At 42.6% G+C, this 21,520-nt stretch overlaps 1 protein-coding gene and 1 long non-coding RNA gene across 7 annotated transcripts; both read left to right on the top strand.

Annotated features, from left to right (window-relative positions):
• The first annotated feature begins 454 nt into the window (after window positions 1-454).
• On the top strand, window positions 455-7,557 carry RNF7 (ring finger protein 7). Of its 6 annotated transcripts, none has more exons than XM_036431261.2 (4): window positions 455-746; window positions 4,602-4,649; window positions 5,362-5,410; window positions 6,133-6,352. In XM_036431261.2, the coding sequence occupies exons 1-4, from the start codon at window positions 579-581 to the stop codon at window positions 6,273-6,275; spliced, it is 408 nt and encodes a 135-aa protein (XP_036287154.1). In that variant the 5' UTR covers window positions 455-578; the 3' UTR covers window positions 6,276-6,352. The 6 variants fall into 6 exon arrangements, with proteins under 6 accessions (XP_036287154.1, XP_036287157.1, XP_036287156.1 ...); XM_036431264.2 differs by lacking the exon at window positions 6,133-6,352 and adding an exon at window positions 5,818-6,056 and having other exon boundaries at window positions 459-746; XM_036431263.2 differs by lacking the exons at window positions 5,362-5,410; window positions 6,133-6,352 and adding exons at window positions 6,360-6,466; window positions 6,617-6,750 and having other exon boundaries at window positions 462-746.
• A 1,781-nt stretch (window positions 7,558-9,338) lies between these two features.
• LOC118715272 lies at window positions 9,339-20,899 on the top strand. Its single transcript, XR_006741122.1, has 3 exons — window positions 9,339-9,888; window positions 18,780-18,930; window positions 20,726-20,899. It is a non-coding gene; the product is annotated as an uncharacterized LOC118715272 (long non-coding RNA).
• Window positions 20,900-21,520: the final 621 nt, after the last annotated feature.

The raw sequence follows: 21,520 nt of genomic DNA, 5'->3' as shown, positions 1-21,520 counted from the left end.
TGTTTGAGTGTAAAAGGCTCCTGAGACAATCATGGCAGCTCAGGAAGGTCATCCAGTCCCTCTGCAAATGACCGGGGCTTCTGCGGCCGGGCGAGTTTAGATCCGGAGGACAGGATGCTGACAGACTGGTCCCTGCCCTTAGGCAGTCTGCACTGGGGTGGGGAAACAAGCGGATGTGTTCACACGGTAATTTCTGAAAGCCGTCCGTCTCACGAAGGCCGAAAGCAGGACAGGCGTTTCCTGCACGAGGTGCCCCGGCCATCGCGACAGAACACGCCCCGGCGCGGCGGCGGACACACTCGACCGGCCCGCGCCCGACCCCGCCCGGTCCTCACCCGCCTGGCCCTCAGGCCTCCAGGCCGCACGGCACGTGACGGGGCGGGGGGCGGGGCCAACGGCGGCCGGGCGCCGGCGTCAGGTGACGTCAAGGCCAGCGCCAGCCAATCGCGGACGGCGCCCGTGGCGGCCGGCTCCGCGGCGGCCGGCGGCCTGCGGGCGGCGCTGTGGTCCGCCGGGCGGCCTCGCGGAGCCGCCATAACCGCCGGCCTTCCCCGAGCCAACGTCTCCGCGCCGCCGCCATGGCCGACGTGGAAGACGGCGACGAGCCCTGCGCCCTGTCCTCTCACTCCGGGGGCGCGGGCTCCAAGTCGGGAGGCGACAAGATGTTCTCCCTCAAGAAGTGGAACGCCGTGGCCATGTGGAGCTGGGACGTGGAGTGCGATACGTGCGCCATCTGCAGGGTCCAGGTGATGGGTAAGCGCTGCACGCGAGGCCGGGGCCGCGCTGCGGCCTCCGCGGGGCCGGCTCCGGGGGCTGGGGGGCTGAGGCCCGGAGAGCCCGCTGCCCGGTGGGGGGCTGTGGCCGCCGCCCGCCCGGGCCGCGGGGCCCCAGCGACCGGGGCCGGGTTCTGGCGAGGGGAACGGGCAGCGGGTGGAGGGAGGAAGGTCACCTCGGGGAGCGATGGGTGTGGCCGAGGACATACATCTGTGTGGTTTGTCCGGAGCTGGGAGGAACCGACTCGGTTATTAGGGCGCCAGGCCCCAGCCCCGACCCTGAATAGCGGTCCGCCGAGGCCCCGGGGCCGCACAGCACGTCACCGGTTCGGGTCACACCCCCGAGTGATGCTCCGGTCCATCGTCCACCGCCGAACACGACGCCCTCCGTCCGCCCCTGAGAGCGGGGCTCCTGCGGGGAAGGAGAGGGGCCCGGCCGCGGCGCCGGCGGGCCCGCTGCAGCCGCCCCGGCTGCCCAGTCCGGAGGGCCCGGCTGCAGAGGGAGCCCAGGGTGGTGGTCGGATTATATTTTTTCCGTTTTGCGGGAATGGAGTAACGTGAAGCTCTGGACTTAGAGGCATACAGAACTTAATCTTCTCGCCGGCCAGCCCTTCCTGTCGTAGAGATGCCCCTTTCCTGGAAGAGACTGCCCCCTGCTCGGAGCCAGGCCTCTGTGTGTGGATGGAGAACCCGCTTTTACACATAAGTTTGCCTTCCTCCTAGGGTGCTGTGAAGGAAAAATATTGGCCCGAGTGAAGCCTCTCTCATAACAACCTCACCCCGAGTGGCTGTGAGTGGTTTCTGTTTCTAAGATCTCAGGCCACCTTGGAAAAGAGGTGCTGTTGAATGCAAGTTACATGTTTAAATAGAGCATTGGAAACTAAGCTGAGAGCTTCTTGACGTGTTGTTGCTTGAGGGTGGGTGAGGGGAATGGAGGTTTCTATCATTTTTAAAACTTGGTGTCTTGCCCTGAAAAATGAGAGAATTGGAGAAAACAAAAGAGAATTGCTCTCCCTTCTTGCGAGATGAAAACGTCTAGCAGCATCAAGAGATTTCTCAGTGTACACGCTCTTTAGTGTGCCCTCTAGTCTTCTATGGATAAGAACTTGTTTTAGAGGATTTAAAACAGTGGGATCCAAATATTTTTTTTATGTTTTACTTTCGAAAGAGCTTGATTTCAGACATGATCCACTTATTTTGCATATTTAGGTTTGGAAGTACCTCGTTTATTGGCCTGCAGTCCAGCCCCCTTACTCACAACTTAACGCCTTAAGAACTAGAATCAGATTTTCCACTTTGGGTGGCATTTTTAACTTACATAGGTGACTTCAATTTTTGATCTTTAACAAGAGGGGCTTTGCTGAAAATATTGTCACCTAAATTTTCTTTAGTTTAAAAAGAAGAGTGTTCCTAAAAAGGCATTTTATCCTCCCCAAAGAAAAAAAATTCAACCAGGAAGTGGAAGTATGGGATTAAAGTACTGGTTGGTATCTTGCAACAAATAAACTGTATGTGTGATATTTAAGTCAAAGTATGGGCTGTAAATGGTTCCCCTTCTCATTGACTGTCTAATTATAGCAAGTATTCTGCTACTGTGGATTAACGTTGCCGATTACAACAGCTATACTTTGAGTTCAGGAGAGTGTTCTGGACTAGACCTTTGTATTTTGTTTACGAGGTGTTAAAATCCACTTAGAGGTCAACTTGACAGCAGGAGGAAGTTTGTTTTTCAGACTTCCCAGTCCTTCCCCTGGCACCATTCTAAAAGGTGTAAGTGTTATTGTACTGCTTAGAAATGTGCTGTTTCAGATATTAGCAACATCATCAAGAGAAACTTTAAAATCTGAAACTGGGGGAATTTTTATCTACTTCCGTCGGTTTAGGGGTGTCGAACTCAATCAGAGAAGGGGCCAAAATCTAAAAATCCAGCCTAAATCGCGGGCCGAATGGTTTACTGAACAGTCATAAACTGTCATTGTGATGGAAACGCAGCGAGTGCAGTGATGACAGCGCGGTGCGGGCCACATTGCAAGGCCTGGCGGGACGGATTTGGCCCGCGGGCCTTGTGTTTGACACATGTGATCTAAATCAAAACTATAATGTAATTCAAACTTCTAGATCCTACAAAAAGAGCCCACTTAATTTTTAATTAATATTTCCTTAATATTTGGAATTCATCTCATACACAACTGATTTATTATGACTTCTTTATCCAAGATTTGCCTGTCAGCCTATTCGGATGTGGTTAACACCGTGTCCACGCTGCTGAGGAAGAGGGGAATACTTTAGCTTGTACTGCCAACTTATAAGAGCCAGAGTAACCTTCATGGCTGTGTTACCTTGGACAGTTGACAGCCTTTTGGGCCTTCTTTTCCTCATTTGTGAGAGGCAGCTGGGATCACACACTCTAATTCTGTGATTGCACAGAACAAGAGCCTCCTCTTCACCATTACATCAGGATCCTTAAGATACTTTGTTGTTTGCCTGTCTGTCTCCCTATTTGCTGTGGAGACCAGGAATCCAGACTTAGTCCTCTCCATGTCCCCTGTGCATATAACTCTTTGTGCAGAGTAGATACTTAGTAATTGTGGAGTTGAAGAAGGTTTTAGGCGGCAATGTTGTTTTTAGTCCACATGGCAGAGGCCAGGGTGGTGTGTTTTTTTAGGGTAAAAGCACGCAGAGAGAAGCAAACAAGGGCCTGTGTATAACCAGTGTAAGAAGAACAGGCTTCGGCTCCACCGTGTGTCTATTTTTACTGAATTATTTTTTTTCCAGTTAAAACTTTTTTTTCTGTTGGTTTGAACTTCCTTTACCCAACTTTGACTCCTCTTCCAGCTAGTGAATGAATTCATTTAATTGGTCCCTAAAATAATCTATTTTACCTCCTTCACCAAAAATATATATTTTCTGTATTGCCTTCTTCATCAAGCAACCTAGTTTACTTAAGCTTCCCATTCCTGGTATTTACTCCTAAGTAATATATTAAAATACTTTGCCATTGTTGGGCTCAGACTTAGTTTGTAAAGGAAGCATTTTATTAGAAGAAGAACAACTCCTAGTTTTTAGAAAGCATTTTTAGTTAATTTTAATGTTTAAATAGATTATATAATCACATAATTCAAAAATTTAAGGCAGTATACAATAAAATTCCTTCCCACTCAGTCCCCTCCAATAAACTCTATTATTAGTTTCTTGGGTATCCTTCTAAAGTTTCTTTATGTATGTATAAGCAAATGCCAATATATGTGCATGGCTCATTTATTTTTAAAATTTTATTCAATTATACTTCACATTCAGTATGACATTTTGTACAGCAGCAAAGTGGTTAGATAACAGTATACTTTCCAAAGTGTTTCCCCCAATATTTCCAGTACCCACCTGGCACCATACATAGTTATTATAGTATTGGCCATTCCCTATGCTATAGTTTATATCCCCATGTGCATAGTTTATTTAAAAGGGTGTCTGGAAAATAAGCTACCCCTAACATTGAGCTATATGAGCATGCCCAGTGAGCTTATAACAACTTCTAATACAGTGGAGTGTTCTCTAGTGGTTGCATCCACTGGCAGGGCATCTTTTCATCAGAGCTTGTAAAAAAAGAGGGTTTAGTAACCCTGGGAAAATTGCTCCTGGTCAGAAGTAGATTAGTCCAGTGCCTTCTACTTTATTCCTGTTTAAACAGTTTTGTTCAGATGAGAAATTAATAGAATGAACCTTTCATCTCCATCTCTAACCCTTTGGGCTTTTATTTGACTTTGAAGTGTCTGGTTTTTAAAAATTGCATTCTGAGCATCAGAATGAGAATTGCTGTTTGTTTACTTTCAGATGCCTGTCTTAGATGTCAAGCTGAAAACAAACAAGAGGATTGTGTTGGTATGTTGTAATTTCATTCTCATGCTTTTTCAACTGAAGGTTTTCTCTCAGTGGGAATGTTTGAATTTGCTATTAAGATTGACTTTACCAATACACAAAAATAAACTGTAAAGCAGTGATCCATTATTAATATAAAATGTGTTGGTTCTCAAAGGGCCTTAAGAATTCATCTGCAAGGTGTTTTCTTATTGCCTGTAATTAAGAAGAATTAGTTATATAAGTATTCCAGATATGGGCATAGTAAATACTTTGATAATCAAAAAAATGAATAATCCTCTTTTGTTAAGAAAATTATATAAGAAGGAGTTTGCCAAAGCATCATTAAAATTTTGAATATGTTATAGGTCAGTTTTGGTAGCGTTTCATTCTATTAAAGCATTTCAGTTTTCAGTACTCTTAAGATATAGTGTTTAACTGATAGAGAAAAATTGTCTTTTTTTAGAAATATAGCCAAAGCCGGTTTAGCTCAGTGGAAGAGCGTCGGTCTGCGGACTGAAAGGTCCCAGGTTCGATTCCGGTCAAGGGCATGTACTTTGGTTGTGGGCACATCCCCAGTAGGGGGTGTGCAAGAGGCAGCTGGTCGATGTTTCTCTCACATCGACGTTTCTAGCTCTCTATCTCTCTCCCTTTCTCTCTGTTAAAAATCAATAAAATATATAAAAAATAAAAATAAATAAAAAATAATCATATATATATAAAGTTTTCCTTATAGTCTGGGGCTACAAAAGTTGTCTTGACTAAATGTTGTAAACAGTTCAAAGGTTTATATGTTCCAGTTCTTGAAATCGTCACTTCTAGATTGCTTTATATAAGTGTTTAAACATTTTTCCTAGATGAAAAGTTAACTTTGCACTTTGTGCTGGTGTGGTTTATAGGATATGTTTTTATTGATTTTTTTAGAGAGGGATGGAGGGAGAGAAATAGAAACATCAATGTAAGAAAGAAATATCATTACCTCCCATATACCAGGAATTGAACCTGATACCTAGATATGTGCCCTGACCAGGAATTGAACCCAAAATCTTTTGGTATACAGGACGATGCTCCCAACTGAGCCCCCTGGCCAGGGCTATATATAGCTTCTAATTAATGATCTATGCCATTTTGATCTAACCCTGTTTCTTCCCTCTGAATCACTAGAATGATTCTTGCTTTCTACCTTCTGCAGCCTATTTTCATAAGAAGCTTTTTTTTTTCTTTTTTATTCCTGTGTCTTAATTGTTCTGTTATAGCTCAGATGGTTAAGCAAGGGACAGATGAAGCTCACATTTGAGATTGTAGTCCAGATTGTGGGTGATTTCCCTTGGTTTAAAATTTTTTTTTCATGCTGTTTGTTAAAAAACAACACATTAATTTGGTAATTGTGAGTTATAAGTTATCTTTCTTTGATCACAAAGAGACCTCTCTTTCCAGCCAGCCACTTTGAAAATTTAATTGTCACATAAGGAATTGCACTGCTTATTGATGACAACACAATTACCAGCATTTCTAGGAAACAACTCAGCAGATGCACAGCTGATAATAATTAGAAGCATGTCATCTATTCATAATAGCCTACTTATGAACTTGAAAACATTTAAAACTCATATCTTAATAAATAAAAACCAGGAGGATGTTTTTCAGTAAAATAAAGCCCAAAACATCTCCAAAGTCATGAACTCAGGTCTGGGCTCTAAGGAAGACTCAGGTCCTTTAATCTCCTAACTTCAGGAGGACAGCTGTACAGTAAGGAGCTGTGCAGGAACTGGGGCCACCACATCATTCACAGATTCTAGAGCTGTGGTGGGACTCCCCTATGCACAAACCTTTCTTTACAGGTAGAAAAAATTATTTTGACCAATTTATCATCTCTGTTTGAGATTATGAACAATGTTTATTATTCATAATATAAAATAAGCTGTATATTTGAGCTTGGTCATTTAAATTGAAATGTCTAATGTCAAATAATCTTTTCTTTTCCCTCTTAGTGGTCTGGGGAGAATGTAATCATTCCTTCCACAACTGCTGCATGTCCCTGTGGGTGAAACAGAACAATCGCTGCCCTCTCTGCCAGCAGGACTGGGTGGTCCAAAGAATCGGCAAGTGAGAGTGGTGAAAGGGCTTCTTAGTGCGTTTGTCCAGAGCCCTGGGGCATCGCCTTATCAAGTGCCCTACAATGGCCAGGATACTCCGAGGACCAAGTCTTCAAATAGGAGATGGGTCTTTGGTCCTTGAGGACTCACCAGAGGCATTGGGTTAGCATTTTTCAGTTTTATTTTCAGAAGTTCTCTACAATTAAGAAGATAATTTATTAAAGATGGTCTTTCCTATCTCTGTGGTATGTGTCACACTGCTCAGAAGTGCTATAAAGGAAGAGAGAACTACACATTGAATGACCTTTATAATTTACTTAATGATATCTAAGGGGCTGTGGAAGCAGTTGCATTTGGAAGAGAACTTTTGCATGCTTAAGATAGCTCAGTTAAAAAACAAACAAAAAACAATGTTATAGTAACAAATAAAATGCAGTTTAAAACCCAACTCTTATCCTTAATTTGTTCCTGATATTTATTTTAGACAGGAAAGGGGGGTGATTAATTATATTATTTGATATGACAATTTTAAGTTTGCACCAGAGAGCAGGGTAAATAAGATTTCATCTTTGGACATAGGGGATTTTGCTTGTCTTTTAGGTTATGGTCCTCTATCATTGACTCATCAAAAAAACCTATATCTGCACACCTCACTGTTCAGTCATTCAGGGGAAAGAACAGGGGCATTTCCCAAGTTTTAATTAGTTTATGGTATAATTTAACTGTGTTTCAGGTGAACTGTTAATAAGGGAAATGTTTACCACTATAGCCTCGGATCAAAAAAGGTTTATTTTATTACACAGTGCTTTAATAAACAGTTTATTCTGTTTACTTCATTTAAATTGTCATTATTGCAGTTTTATGCACAACCTTAAACTTGATATTAATAAACTGATTTGTCAAGTGAATGCTTTTGTTAGAAAAAAATATTTATATGCTCTTTCATCTATATATATAAAAGCCTAAGCACCTGTTACAACTGGAACGACCAACCAGTCGCTATGACATGCTCAATGCAGGAGTTGCCCCTTGGTCAGTGCACTCCCACAGCCAACCTCCTGCAGTCCCTTCCCCCAGCCAGCCAGCTCGACCTATAGGCCCTAATCAGGGTGGCTGTCTGGCCAACCTCCCGGGGTCCTTCCCCTGGCCAACCAGCCCCCCAATAGGCCTCGATCACTGGCCAGGCCAAGGGACCCACCCATGCATGAATTCTGGACCTCTAGTTGGTAATAAGAAAATTTTAAGTTTATTACCTAGAAATATAAAATTGTAAGAAAATAAAATCTTATCCCATTCATTCACATTTAGTGGAAGTTAATTTATAACAATTTATGAATCTTTACATCTAAGGAATATACATACATAAGATATGAAAATCTATATACCGTATTTTCCGCGTATAAGACGACCCCCTAATTTTACAGTTAAAACATAGGTTTAGCCAGGGGTCCTCAAACTTTTTAAAGTGGGGGCCAGATCACGGTCCCTCAGAGAGCTGGAGGGCCGGACTATATGAACTACTAATTCCTACTGTAACACCTCGGCTGCGCTCACTGCCCAAAAAACCTGGTGGGCCGGATCAGACTCCTCTGTGGGCCGCATGTGGCCCACGGGCCGTAGTTTGAAGACGCCTGGTTTAGGCCTATATTCGCTGTATAAGACTACCCCCCACTTCTGAGGCAACACCAGTTCTTTTTTTAATAGACCGCCTCTCTGACTCTGGCCAATCTGAGCAGGCTTTTTATGCATGCAAATTATACATGTTCTATACCCGAAGCTACACTGTGTTCTAATAAAAAGCCTGCTCAGATTGGCCAGAGTCAGAGAGGCGGTCTTAAAAAAAGAACTGGTGTTGCCTCGGAAGTGGGGGGTAGTCTTATACAGTGAATATAGGCCTAAACCTATGTTTTAATTGTAAAATTAGTGGGTCGTCTTATACGCCAGAAAATACGGTATATAAAAGCTTAAGTGACCAAACAACTGATCAACTGGTTGCTATGATGTGTATTGACCACCAGGGGGCAGAAACTCAGTGAAGGAGCTGCCCCCTGGGGGTCATTGTGCTCCCACAGCCAGAGTACCACTTGCTGACCAACTGACGCAAGCCTCTCCTGCCTCTGCAGCAGCACTACGGAGTGGCAGCAGCGGTGGCAGGCACAGCGGGGTCGGGATGAACAGGAGCACTGTGGTGCCTGGCCTGGGCTCTGGTTCATCCCCGGCCTTTGGCCTCATCCCGCGGGCTCCTTTGCCTGCAGGGATCTGGCCAAAACCAGCAGTCTGACATCTCCCAACAGGTTCCATATCGCAAGAGGGCACAGGCCAGGCTGAGGGACCCCCCCCCCCAGTGCAGGAATTCATGCTTGGGCCTCATAATAAGTAAAATTCTGTATGCATTCACATTGGCTACTACTAATCAGATTTCTCTGGAAATTTTTGCTTATATATTTTCACAACTGTCCACTGAAAAATTACAATATCCTCTATAATAAACGTAATATGTTAAGTGTCTGACCGATCTGTCGACCAGTCAACTGCTCCAACCAGTAGATAAGCTTGCTGCTGGGGTCTGGTGGATTGAGACTGGGTGAGAGAGCCAGACACACCCTGGAGCCCTCTCACGGTCCCTCCCCGGCTAGCCAGCCAGCTCCCATCACCCTAATCAGGAGTGGGCTAGACGGCCCCGATCACTGGCCAGCCCAAGGGACCCCACCCGTGCACGAATTCGTGAACCAGGCCTCTAGCATAAATATGTTTGACTATTTGAATGTGTTTGTCATGGGCAGTGAACTATTTTAGCGGCTTTTGGACCTTTTTAAAAAGTTGTATCTATAAAAAGTGAACCAAATATTTGGCTTTGAAGTAAAGAGAAATACTAAAATTGTTGAGTTATTTTAGTGTGACAGTATGTAAATAAATGAAATGAGGATGGTGGTGGTAAATTAATTTTCCATAGCAAAACTGCCCGTCCGCCACCTAACAAAGCTTTGTTTCTATTACACATCATCCTCTGAGGATAGAAAAGGAGGAGGGACTGGACAAGCAGCACTCATGCTACCCGCCCTGGAATGGTGTCAGCTCATCGGCATAGCCATCAGAAAGTTGCAGCCAAAAGACCAAGCTGTGACATCTAATTAAGACATCCAGCGCAGAAGCTAAGCATTGAACAGGTTTTCTTTCCTTGTGGTTAAACAGTGTTGAATTTTATTTTACTAGTGTATTGGGAACATTTGTCGTCTTTAGCTATTTAATTTCCCACCTGTGCAAGTTGCCTTCTATTATGGCTGGCATCTGCGTTGGTAAATTGACCCTATCAAGCCCATTACTTCCTTTTTATAAAAAGTGTCCCCTTTACTATCCTGAAGTGACATTAAAATGTATATAATAACTTCATTGTACATAGAAATAAGAGGAAATTATAATTTATATTCAGTATGTAAATGCTTGGGTATAATTACATCTGAACACTGTAAGTGATCATTCCATATAGACTAGGGGTGTCGAACTCAATCAGAGAAGGGGCCAAAATCTAAAATCCAGCCTAAATCGCGGGCTGAATGGTTTACTGAACAGTCATAAACTGTCATTGTGATGGAAACGCAGCGGAGTGCAGTGATGACAGCGCGGTGCGGGCCACATTGCAAGGCCTGGCGGGACGGATTTGGCCTGTGGGCCTTGTGTTTGACACATGTGATATAGACTGTTGTGATTCAGAAACACAAACATTTCTATTGGTGATAAGATTTTTCCCCCTAATTTGGTGGATCGTACATGGTAAGGTAAAGTTCTGAACAAATGTACAATCTTGGTTCACATGTTAGTTGCATGTTTGGCAACAATGAATTTTAAAGCTATGCAAAATACTTAATACTGTATTAAAAAAATTAAGTTCTAGGTTCAGATCATCATAAACTGATTTTTCTACTATTAATACGTGAATGGGCATTGAAAAGTCACATGGTATGCTGAATTATGTTTCTTCATGTGAGATTGTCCCACATGTTGTAAGACTTTGAACTTCTCTAGTCCCCACCCACCAAATGCCAGGGGTGCCATCAATCATTGTTCCCAAAACATTCCCTTTAGAAATTGTATTGGCTTATTTGGGAGTGTCTGTAACAAGCACTGTTATAAGTGCTTGTACAGGCAATTAGTTTATATACTTCAGACATCTGAAAAGAAAGGTTACTATTTGTTAAATGCTTTGTTGCTTTTTAAGTTACTGCCAAGGACTGACTTCAGGTAATGCTCTGAAAAGAAAATTAGAAAATTTTCAAGTTTAGTAAACCCTTATTAAAAAAAAATATTTAAAGGAAAAATATTACTGATTGGCTATAAGGAAAATTAGAATTAAAGTTCAAATGGTTTTAAATTTTTGAGCTGCTTTATATTGAGCATGTGATACATGAGAAGTACTTGCATGGAAGTTCCTACTCTGCCTGCCATTTTTACATCATTCCACTTCTGTTAGGTTTTATTCAATGAAGTACATCTTACAGAAAAAGTATCTTCTCTGCATGTTAGTCTAGTCTGCCAAAATACCTGGACTTGAATCCTAGTGCTACCATTTATTTGTGTGACTGTGAGCAAGTTATTTTACCTCTCCATACCTGAGTTTCCTCATGTACAATATCTACCAGATCATTTTGAGCACTGAAAATGGTTTATTAATACCCACGTAAAACTGAGAATGATTCCCAGTACATGGTAAGTGCTATTGTTATTTTATTCGTTTTTGGAAGTTCCTTTAATAGAATTGGCACTTTGAAAGGCAGCTATGCTCACCACTACCACCAACGCAGACAGAATTGGCACTTTGAAAATAATGTTCTTAATTACGGGCTAAAGCACTCCTAACTGTTCTTAATAAGGATTTTGTAAGAAGTTAATTGTAAACATGTTAGATTACTTGTAGCACTGAGCATCAGTGAAGGATGGTAATGAGGCTCTATTAACAACAACAAGAAAGAAATCGTTGCTTTTTTTAATTGTCCTGAGAAATTTAAACTGTTTGGGAAGATATAGTAAATCTAATGCTCTTACCTAGCTATCTTATTTTGGCCAGTGCTGTCTCAACATCTGCACAATATTCAGATTCTATTTTTTTTTTAAAATATATTTTATTGATTTTTTACAGAGAGGAAGGGAGAAGGATAGAGAGGAAGGGAGAAACGTCGATGAGAGAGAAACATTGACCAGCTGCCTCTTGCACACCCCCTACTGGGCATGTGCCCGCAACTCAGATACATGCCTTGACCAGAATCGAACCCAGGACCCTTCAGTCCGCAGACCGACGCTCTACCACTGAGCCAAACCGGTTTCGGCTTAAAATATATTTTTATTGATTTCAGAAAGGAAGGAAGAGGGAGAGAGAGAAACTTAAATGATGAGAGAGAATTTGATTGGCTGCCTCCTACCCCTAATAGGAATCGAGCCTACAACCCAGGCATGTGCCCTGACCTGGAATCAAGCTGCAATCTCCTGGTTCATAGGTCAATGCTCAACCACTGAGCCAAGCAGCCGGGTTCAGCTTCTATAAAGGAATATGGTCTGTCAACAGAATATTGCCTGATATGGCCATATTCTCAACAATAGTTTAAAGAGCTGATATTGGGCAACAGAATTGAAAAGACAGGTCACAAAAGAAGGCATACAAATAGGCAGTTAGTACATGAAAAGGTGCCTAACATTCCTCATCAGAAAAAGTCACTATGAAATACCTTTACACACTCCTTAGACTAGCTCAAGTTAAAAAGACTGATAACACCAAGTCTTGGTGAAGATCGGGAGGACCTGGAATTCTCTTAGGCTGTTGGTGGGAATGAAAAATGGAACAGACACTCTGGCAAACAGTAAGACAGTAAAAAGTTAAATATACATCTACCCTAAAACCCAACAATTCTATTCCTAGGTATTTGCCTAAGAGGAAAGAAAACATGAATCAAGAAAACAGACAAATATTCAAAACTGCTTTTTATCATGTTTGTAATAGCCCCAAACTGGAAACAGCCCAAGTGTCTGTCAACAGAAGAATAGTGGTATATTCATAGAATTAAATACTACTCAGCAGTAAAGTTTTTTTTAAAAAGAACAAACTACTGAAACATGCTACAAAACAGATGCATCTCAAAACATGTTGAGCAAAAGAATGCAGGCATAAAAGAGTGCTTAACAGTAGGATTTTGTTTATATAAAACTCAAGAATAGGCAAAAGGAATCGCTAGCGATGGAAGAATGGTTGCCTTCTGGTGAGAGCATGGAAGAGGGCACAAGCTTTTATCGGGGATAGAGATGTTCTATCCATTGATTTGGGTGATAGTTACATGAGTATGTTTGTCAAAACTCACCCAACTATACACTTAAGACCTCTACAGTTTAAGTAAAATAAATCTGAGGAGTTTTTTGTTTTCTTTTTTTAAGAAATGGATTTTATCATTTAAGACCACAACCAACACTAATTTACATTTACTACTAAGTGGGAAATGCAAGAAGATGCATTAATGATTTATTAATGGTTGTTCCATTTGTCTTATTGTTCAACTCTTCACGAAAGCACTCAAATCAAAATAATTGTGTTTCTCATATTGTTCTGGTCCCCTGGAGAGGTCATCTGAGAAAGCTCCTTGGAGTTCATTAGGAATGCTACATTTTCAAGAAGTTTATCAAAATGTAGAAGAAATAAGTAACAGAAGAGGTGACTTTTTAAAAGGAAAATTTTATTCATTCCAACTCTTCTAGAACATTTTCCAGGGTTTTAAATGTACAAGGCAAACAATTTAGTCTGGCCTGAAATTCCTCTCTGAACTCTCGTAACTTTTCTAACGAGGCGTTTAAATCTTAAGGATAAAAGATACGGAGTGGGGTCTTTCCCATACGTTACACTTCACAGCCCTGAGGCTGTAGTGTGGGGTTTTCTGTCGGACAGATGGCCCACAACTGAGATCTTGTAGTACATACAGACAGCGAATAAAACTCAGGAGTGCTGAAGTCCTCCCAACCACAGCTCTGCTGCTGGGTGCTCAGATGGGTGTAAAGTAAAAGGAGTCCCCACCCAGCCCTCAAACCACCATCTAACCACGAAAACGCCTCAGTCCCCCCGGCTCAGCGCAGGCTTTAAATGTCATTTATCTGCTGGGTGACTCCCAACGAGGATCCCCACAACCTGCGCTTCCAGAGGCTGGCCGGCTGAGATGTGGAAAGTCATCCTTCCAGGGATGCGGACCCAGAGCTTGGACTCAACCTTATCCTCTTTCTTTCTGCCACATCCCATGTTCAACTCCTTTGCAAACCCCCCCCCCTCCCCCCCCAGACCTAGACTCCAAATGGGTTTCTCTAGTTTTAGCCTTACCCCCTTCAGTCTAGGAACCTGTTAACATTGTAGCAGAAGCTTCCAGTGGCGCCTCAGCTCTCCCAGCTGAGCCAGGAACGCAGGCACGTGAGTCAGATGGGCAAGGAGCTGCACAATCAAAGCTCAGAATTATGGGAAATAATAAATCATTATTTTAGGTTTTGAAGTTTTGGGGTGGTTTATAATACCACAATTTGATACATTACGTATTTTGTTTATTGACAGTCTCATCCACTAAAATGTCATCTTCATAAAGACACGGATTTTTATCTGTTTTTATTGTTGCACACCCTGTGCCTAGAACAGTGCCTGATATCTCCCCCCCCCCTTCTCTCTCCCCTTCCCCTCTCCCCTCTCCCCTCTCTCCTCTCTTCTCTCTCCTCTCTCCTCTCTTCTTTGTGGGATGAATGAATAGACTGAATAGACAAATGAAATCCATGCCAGGAGAACTGTGTTGATTTTACTACTCAATTCTAGCTTTAATAATTCCCTTTTATACATCAAGTTCATTACTTGCATTGAATGATATTTAAATCTTACCAACTGAATCTGGTTTTCTCTAGCAAAACACATGTCAGAGTCAACCTTCTATTATGTTCCCTCCTAGGTAGAGAAATAAGGCTTTCATCTCATTTGCTATTACCAAGTGACCCTCATGTTACTACTGTTTATTAAACTTGATGCTGTTTATATACTTTCAAGTATTTTTTAACATAACTCCCCTCACCCCACTAGTGGACATTTAGCTGTGGTCTAATGCTTAATTTGTTCACTTTTCCTTATAATTCCCTTATTCTCTCAACTCTCAATTATTCTTTTCTTCACTGAATATGAAAAAAGAAAGTTTCAGAAGCAGACTTACCAAAATTTGTAGCAAACACTGAATACTTCTCCATTCCAGAATAGCCTTCTGTGTTCCAATGAAAATAACTTTGACTTTCATCCCCCTTTTTTTTTTTATTATAACCACAAGAAGTTTTACTACTCGTTCCCACATTTTCAAAGGGTATGCTTCGTGGACTTTATTTTGCTTTTTGTTGTTGTTGCTGTGGTTGTTAGCACTGCATTGTTTGGTCTTCTCTACTAATCTTGTAGACTTCTTTAATGAAATCTACTTTACAGAGAGCCGTTTTAATAGATTTTTTAAGTCTCACTGTGTGGACACACTTTCTTTTGTACTTCTGCCATAATACATTTGCAAATTGAACTTCTAGTCAGGAAGTGTTTTCTGTTTTCTTCAAATATACCAATTACTTAACTTTCTCAGCTACTATGGCTCCTTGTTGAAGAAGAATATCCTTTGTTATGGGTATGTAGTCATTATTAAAACAGTTAGCGTCCTGTTTAAAGAGGAAGATGTTGAAACCGGTTTGGCTCAATGGATAGAGTGTCGGCTTGGGGACTGAAAGGTCCCGGGTTCTATTCTGGTCAAGGGCATGTACCTTGGTTTCGGGCATATCCCCAGTAGGGGGTGTGCAAGAGGCAGCTGATTGATGACTCTCTCTCATCGATGTTTCTAACTCTCTATCCCTCTCCCTTCCTTTCTGTACAAAATCAATAAAGTATATATTTTTTTTAAAAAGCAATAAAATATATTAAAAAATAATTTTTAAAAAATCCAAAAAATAAAAAATAAAAAAATAAAATAAATAAAGAGGAAGATGTTTATGTTATGCCAGATTATGAATCCTAAGGTTCAATATTTATGAATTTAATTTATGATAAAAGCAAGAAATTTTGTACAGGTCTGTGGATTCTATGGTCCCAGTTAAAGCATTTGCAACTTCTTCTATGTTATGTAACTCAAAGCAAAATTTTTCCCTGTGTATCCTTGGTATGGCTTTTAAGGAAGGTCAGAATTCCTGTTGATGCAATCATTTTTCCTTTGAATACTTGGCAATTGTTTTAGTAGCCATTAAAATAGGGCTGAACTAAATGGGTAGTGTTATAACCATGGTTAGAAAATTTGCCATTTTGATAGTAAACTAAGCACAAGAATAATTTCCAAAGCCAATCCCAGCTTCTTCCAATCCAGATGGGACTCTCTTGACCCCACAGCTTTTCTGTGCCACAGGGGCAGTCCCCGGTGAGAAACACCCTTCACTGAAGAGGGGGACCCCAAGTTCCTAGTCCAAACCTGGCACTTCTTTTTTTTTTGGTATCAATTTTCTTATGTTCAGTAAGAACTTAGACTGGTCAACACTAACGTTACGTATGTTGTATTTAACTCTGTCTATGATTGTTGGATAATGTTTGAAGTAAATAAGAACATGCTTGGCTTGGCCTGTGTGGCTCAGTAGTTGAGTGTTGACCCATGAACCAAGAGGTCACAGGTTCGATTCCAGGTCAGGGCACATGACCCAGTTGTAGGCTCAATCCCAGTAGGGGGTGTGCAGAAGGTAGCCGATCAATGATTCTCTCTCATCTTTGATGTTTCTATGTCTCCCTCTCCTTGGCCCTCTCTGAAATCAATAAAAAAACATATTTAAGTAAATAAATAAAAGTCAAAGCTTTAAAAAAAGAAAAAAAGAAAATGTTTGGCAGACTAATATTACTAGATTTACTCTTTAAAAGATCATCTCTGTCGAAGATGGGTTTGAGCTAAAGAAAGAGTAGGGGCAGAGAACATACTTATAATAATTAAAAACGTGCTGGCTACCGTCTTCTCTACAGCATGCCTGTCTCATCTTTAGTTGAAAACAGGAAATCTGTAAAGTTCCTGGAAAATATTTCCATTCCTAATATGAAAGCTCCTTTTACTGAAGGATTTTAAGGAAAATGCTTGATTTAAACAGACACTTCCTGGCAGCTAGAAAGTGATTGCTCCCTTCTCAATGCTCCCATTGGATGTGGTGCCTCCTTCCGTGATGGCCTCTCACCACGGGCCATCACGGGTATTATGCTAAATGGAGTGACCAACCAAAACCCTGGCCCCCACACCCAGCCTCTTGCTATAATAGGAGAGCAGCCTCTGAGTCCAAAAGCCCTTCACCTGGGCTTTGAACGCCGCTGTCTTCGCAGGAACCTTAACGCCTGTGTTCTCATGGGGAAACCTTGCCCTCTACACTGGGTCCTGCTACCAGCTTTCCAGATGCTACCATTAGTGCCTTCCCTCTCCCCAGCGCCCGGGGCTGCCTCCTCCTCTTCACAGCCAAACTGCCCCTGGTGCAATCCGCCCTCTTTCATCTTTCTTCCCTTTTCAGCCTGCTCCAGTTAGGCTTACCACCCCCTGACGCCGCCAAAACTGTTCTCCAGACTCGCCTGGTCATTCATCATTTCTCTGTCTTCATCTTGTGCTTGAAAACTAAATTTTTATGAGAAAAATTCTGTGACCAGATGGAAACAATAGTCTAAAATGCATCTAGCTCCATGTCTTCTCTGTTTAGTCTTCAAAAAATGTTAACCAACAAGACATCCTTGATTTCATCGCATTCTGAAAATACCAAGTGTGGTCTGCTGTTGTTGGAAGGATAAAGACTCTTCGCTTTTTCTTTGAGTACTTGTCTTCCATTGAAAGAAAAAAGCAATAATAATAATGATGATGATGATGATGATGATGATGATGTTATTTTTGGAGCAGAGGTTCTTAGCCTGATCTCTCAGTTTTTGATCATCATGACTTTGCTATGGAAGAATTTAAATCAGAAGCTGAAGAATAATCTGGGTTCATTGGATGTCTTAATGCTAGCATTCATATGTTAGTCTGCTTCAGAACTTACACTGCTCAAAATATCTGGTTTCTGAGATCATATAATACTGAGTTATATATATTATTTCATAATTCTTTCTTTTTGTTTTGTTAATCCTCACCAGAGGATATTTTTCCTTTGATTTTTAGAGAGAGTGAAAGGGAGGGGGAGAGACACGGAGACAAAAACGTCAATGTGAAAGGGACACATTGGTTGGTTGCCTCCCACACGGGCTCTGGGGTCCGAGGAGCAAACTGGCTAGGGCTGTTTTATAATTCTTTTTTTTTTTTTAATGTATTTTATTGATTTTTCACAGAGAGGAAGGGAGAAAGATAGAGAGCTAGAAACGTCAATGAGAGAGAAACATCGACCAGCTGCCTCTTGCACACCCTCTAACGGGAATGTGCCCGCAACCAATGTACATGCCCTTGACTGGAATCGAACCTGGGACCTTTCAGTCCGCAGACCGACACTCTACCACTGAGCCAAACCGGCTTCGGCTATTTTATAATTCTTGATCATCAAATAGATGTGCTGTTGGTCTGTGCAGAGAATTGTGCATCATGAAAAAAAGGTCATGCTCTTACTAGAAACCTTACTTTACTGTTTTCCTTCTTCTAATAAGTATTTTCAAAACTTAATATCCTTCGAAAGGGAAGCAAATTAAGCATACCACAATTCTAATCATTAACCTAAACTTTTTACGCTCTTTTTGTTTCATAATGTTGAAGGATATCAGAGCATTGTAAACTTGGAGGACACACACATCACAGATAAGGCCCTACACCTCATGAGGCAAAATCTCACGGAAGATCTGGGCAAAGAGCATTTTTTTCTCTCTACCTTACAAAAGATATTTTTGTTGTTTTCTCCTATCATAAAAGTTTATTTTCTTCTTCTAAAATGAAATACCTCCTCTTATCACACTCTGTGTGTGGTGTGTGTGTATAGTAAATCATTTAGTTGCAATAGTTCGTTGTTAGAAATCTTGCATGTTGATTAATCCGATCTGCCTGTCTTCCAGTTCCACCAAACCCCACAGCTTTCCAAGCTCATGTGAAATTCTGACTTGGCTGCTCTCTGCTGGGTGGACATTGGACAGAGGACCCCAGCTTCCTCCACATTGCTTAGGTCGCTCCTGACTCCAGTCTGCATCAGAAAAACGTTTGAATCAGGTTTTGATGATTGCAGTAACCATTTAAAAGCTAATACTTTAGCCCTAACCGGTTTGGCTCAATGGATAGAGCATCGGCCTGCAGACTGGAAGGTCCCAGGTTCGATTCCGGTCAAGGGCACGTACCTTGGTTGCGGGCACATCCCCAGTAGGGGGTGTGCAAGAGGCAGCTGATCGATGATTCTCTCTCATCGATGTTTGTAACTCTCTATTCCTCTCTCTTTCTCTCTGTAAAAAAATAAAAGCTAATACTTTAGCCCTAACCGGTTTGGCTCAGTGGATAGAGTTTTGGTCTGCGGACTGAAAGGTCCCAGGTTTGATTCTAGTCAAGGGCATGTACCTCGGTTGCGGGCACTTCGCCAGTAGGAAGTGTGCAGAAGGCAGCTAATGGATGTTTTTCTCTCATTGATGTTTCTAACTCTCTATCCTTCTCCCTCCTCTCTGTAAAAAATCAATAAAATATTTTTTAAAAAATAAAAGCTAATACTTCTAATATGACTTCATTGTGCTAGGCACTATTTAACATGGACTTCCCTCAAGAACTTATTCTATTATTTTCTCAGTTTTCAGTTCACGAGGCTGAGGCTCAGAGAAGTAACATGCTGGAGATCACACAGCTAGGACTTGCTAGCAACAGGACTCAGCTTTCCCAAGCAGTGCTGAAGCTCGTCCTCATAACCATCTGGCCACATCTCCCAAGCCAGGATTCCTGGCACTGTTCCCCATCGGTGCAGGGTGTCTGTCCTCACTGTGCCCAGCCCGTGGCTCTGCTTCTAAGCTAAGAACTCAGCGCTGCCCTTTAATTGGATCGACAATGGCTGCTTCATTAAGCTGGGACCTCAGCCCTAATTGTTAGCAGCCACACAAAGTGTTCCATTTTTTTTTTCCAGGTGGCTAAGACTTTACAATAATGATACTCTATTTACAATTGCCAGAAGACAACAAACAGTCATTTTTAAAAATATATATTTTATCGATTTTTTACAGAGAGGAAGGGAGAGGGATAGAGAGCTAGAAACATCGATGAGAGAGAAACACCAATTAGCTGCCTCCTGCACACCCCCCACTGGGGATGTGCCCGCAACCAAGGTACATGCCCTTGACCGGAATCGAACCTGGGACCTTCCAGTCCACAGGCCGACGCTCTATCCACTGAGCCAAACCGGTTTCAGCCAAACAGTCATTTTATAACGTCTAAATTTTGTGTTCAAATATTACCTAAATGTTGTCCTCATTAGTCAGGTCATTTTCAATCACTGCGAGTGTGTGTGGTTGTTTTTCACCCAGACGGTCTGTGCCAACACTAATTAGAATACAAACAAAAATAAGACAGACTTCCTCTTCTTTATGAAGGATAAAGCTGCCGAAAGAAGGGTTAAGTGTGAGCTGTTTAAAAAGGCAGCCGCTGCCCACATGTGGCTACTGAGCATCTGAGATGTGGCTGGCTCGAACTGAGCTGTGCGGTTCAAGTAAAACACAAAGCAGATTCCGAACGCTCAGAACACAGAGCAGGCTGCACAGGAGCCCAGGAGCAGCGTTGCCACCAGTCACGTGTTGAAATGACAGTATCTCGCTCAACATAAAATGCATTACTAAAGTCCACTTCCCTTGTTTCTTTTCACCTTCCTCATGTGGCTACTAGGAAATCTTGAACTCCATCTGTGGTTCTGCATGTCCCTATGGAACGCGACTGGGAGAAAGCAAGTGTTTGTGCGAGTGGAGTGAAGCAGTTGGTAGCGTCTATATTCATCTGTGAAAAGCATACTTTTCAGTGACAATTCTACCTTTTTCTCAAGGTACTGCCCCATCGGACGGTCACTGTATCCCTAAGGACCCCGAGAAATGGCACCTCCTCCTCTGGAGAGATTCTCAGGCTGACTGTTCACTCCTCGGACATGTGGACCCCGGATGACCCATCCAGAACAAAAAAAAGTACCAGCCTCTCTCGGGTGGGTGTCAGAGCGCCCTGCCCGGCTCTGAGCGGCGGTCACTGGCACGGAGCGCCCTCTCTGCCGGGGGATGACAGCTCCCAGCGCCGCGGTGCGGAGCCAGAGGGCGCCCACGGGGTCGTTACATAATGCCCGGTAGCATGCGGCCAAGCGGGTCTGTGCCGGGCCGGTGGGCAGGCTCTGCCACGCAGACCAGGCATCACTGCGATGTTTGGACAGAGCGTGTGCTAGAGGCTGTTTGTTTGGAGAAAACACACTCTCTCTCTCTCTCTCTCTCTCTCTCTCTCTCTCTCTCTCTCTCTCTCTCTCTCTCTCTCTCTTTCTCCCCCTCTCTTTTAAGCACTTTGGCGTAATACTGAGTGACTGTTTTCAAGCCTTCCTTCGTCAAGAAAAAGCCTGAGTCTTCCTTCCCTGCAGGACACAAGTGTTATTTTTGGAGCGGAGGTTCTTAGCCTGATCTCTGTCTAAACCGATTTCTGTTCTTCTGAGGTCGTGGTCTGGGGCGGCGCTGAGCGATCTCCGTGGAGGGAAGCTTCCTGGCTCCTCGAGGGAGGTGGGCAGAGCTGCGGAGGGGCCACCCTGAAACTTGCCCACCCACACCTCACCTACAGGTTCCCGTGCGCTCAGATTGTGCCCTAGGAA

This window comes from Pipistrellus kuhlii, unplaced genomic scaffold (genome assembly GCF_014108245.1).
Source record: "Pipistrellus kuhlii isolate mPipKuh1 unplaced genomic scaffold, mPipKuh1.p scaffold_m20_p_11, whole genome shotgun sequence".
NCBI lineage: Eukaryota > Metazoa > Chordata > Mammalia > Chiroptera > Vespertilionidae > Pipistrellus > Pipistrellus kuhlii.
The sequence above is the reverse complement of the archived record's forward strand: the minus strand, read 5'-3'. Positions and strand labels throughout refer to the sequence as shown.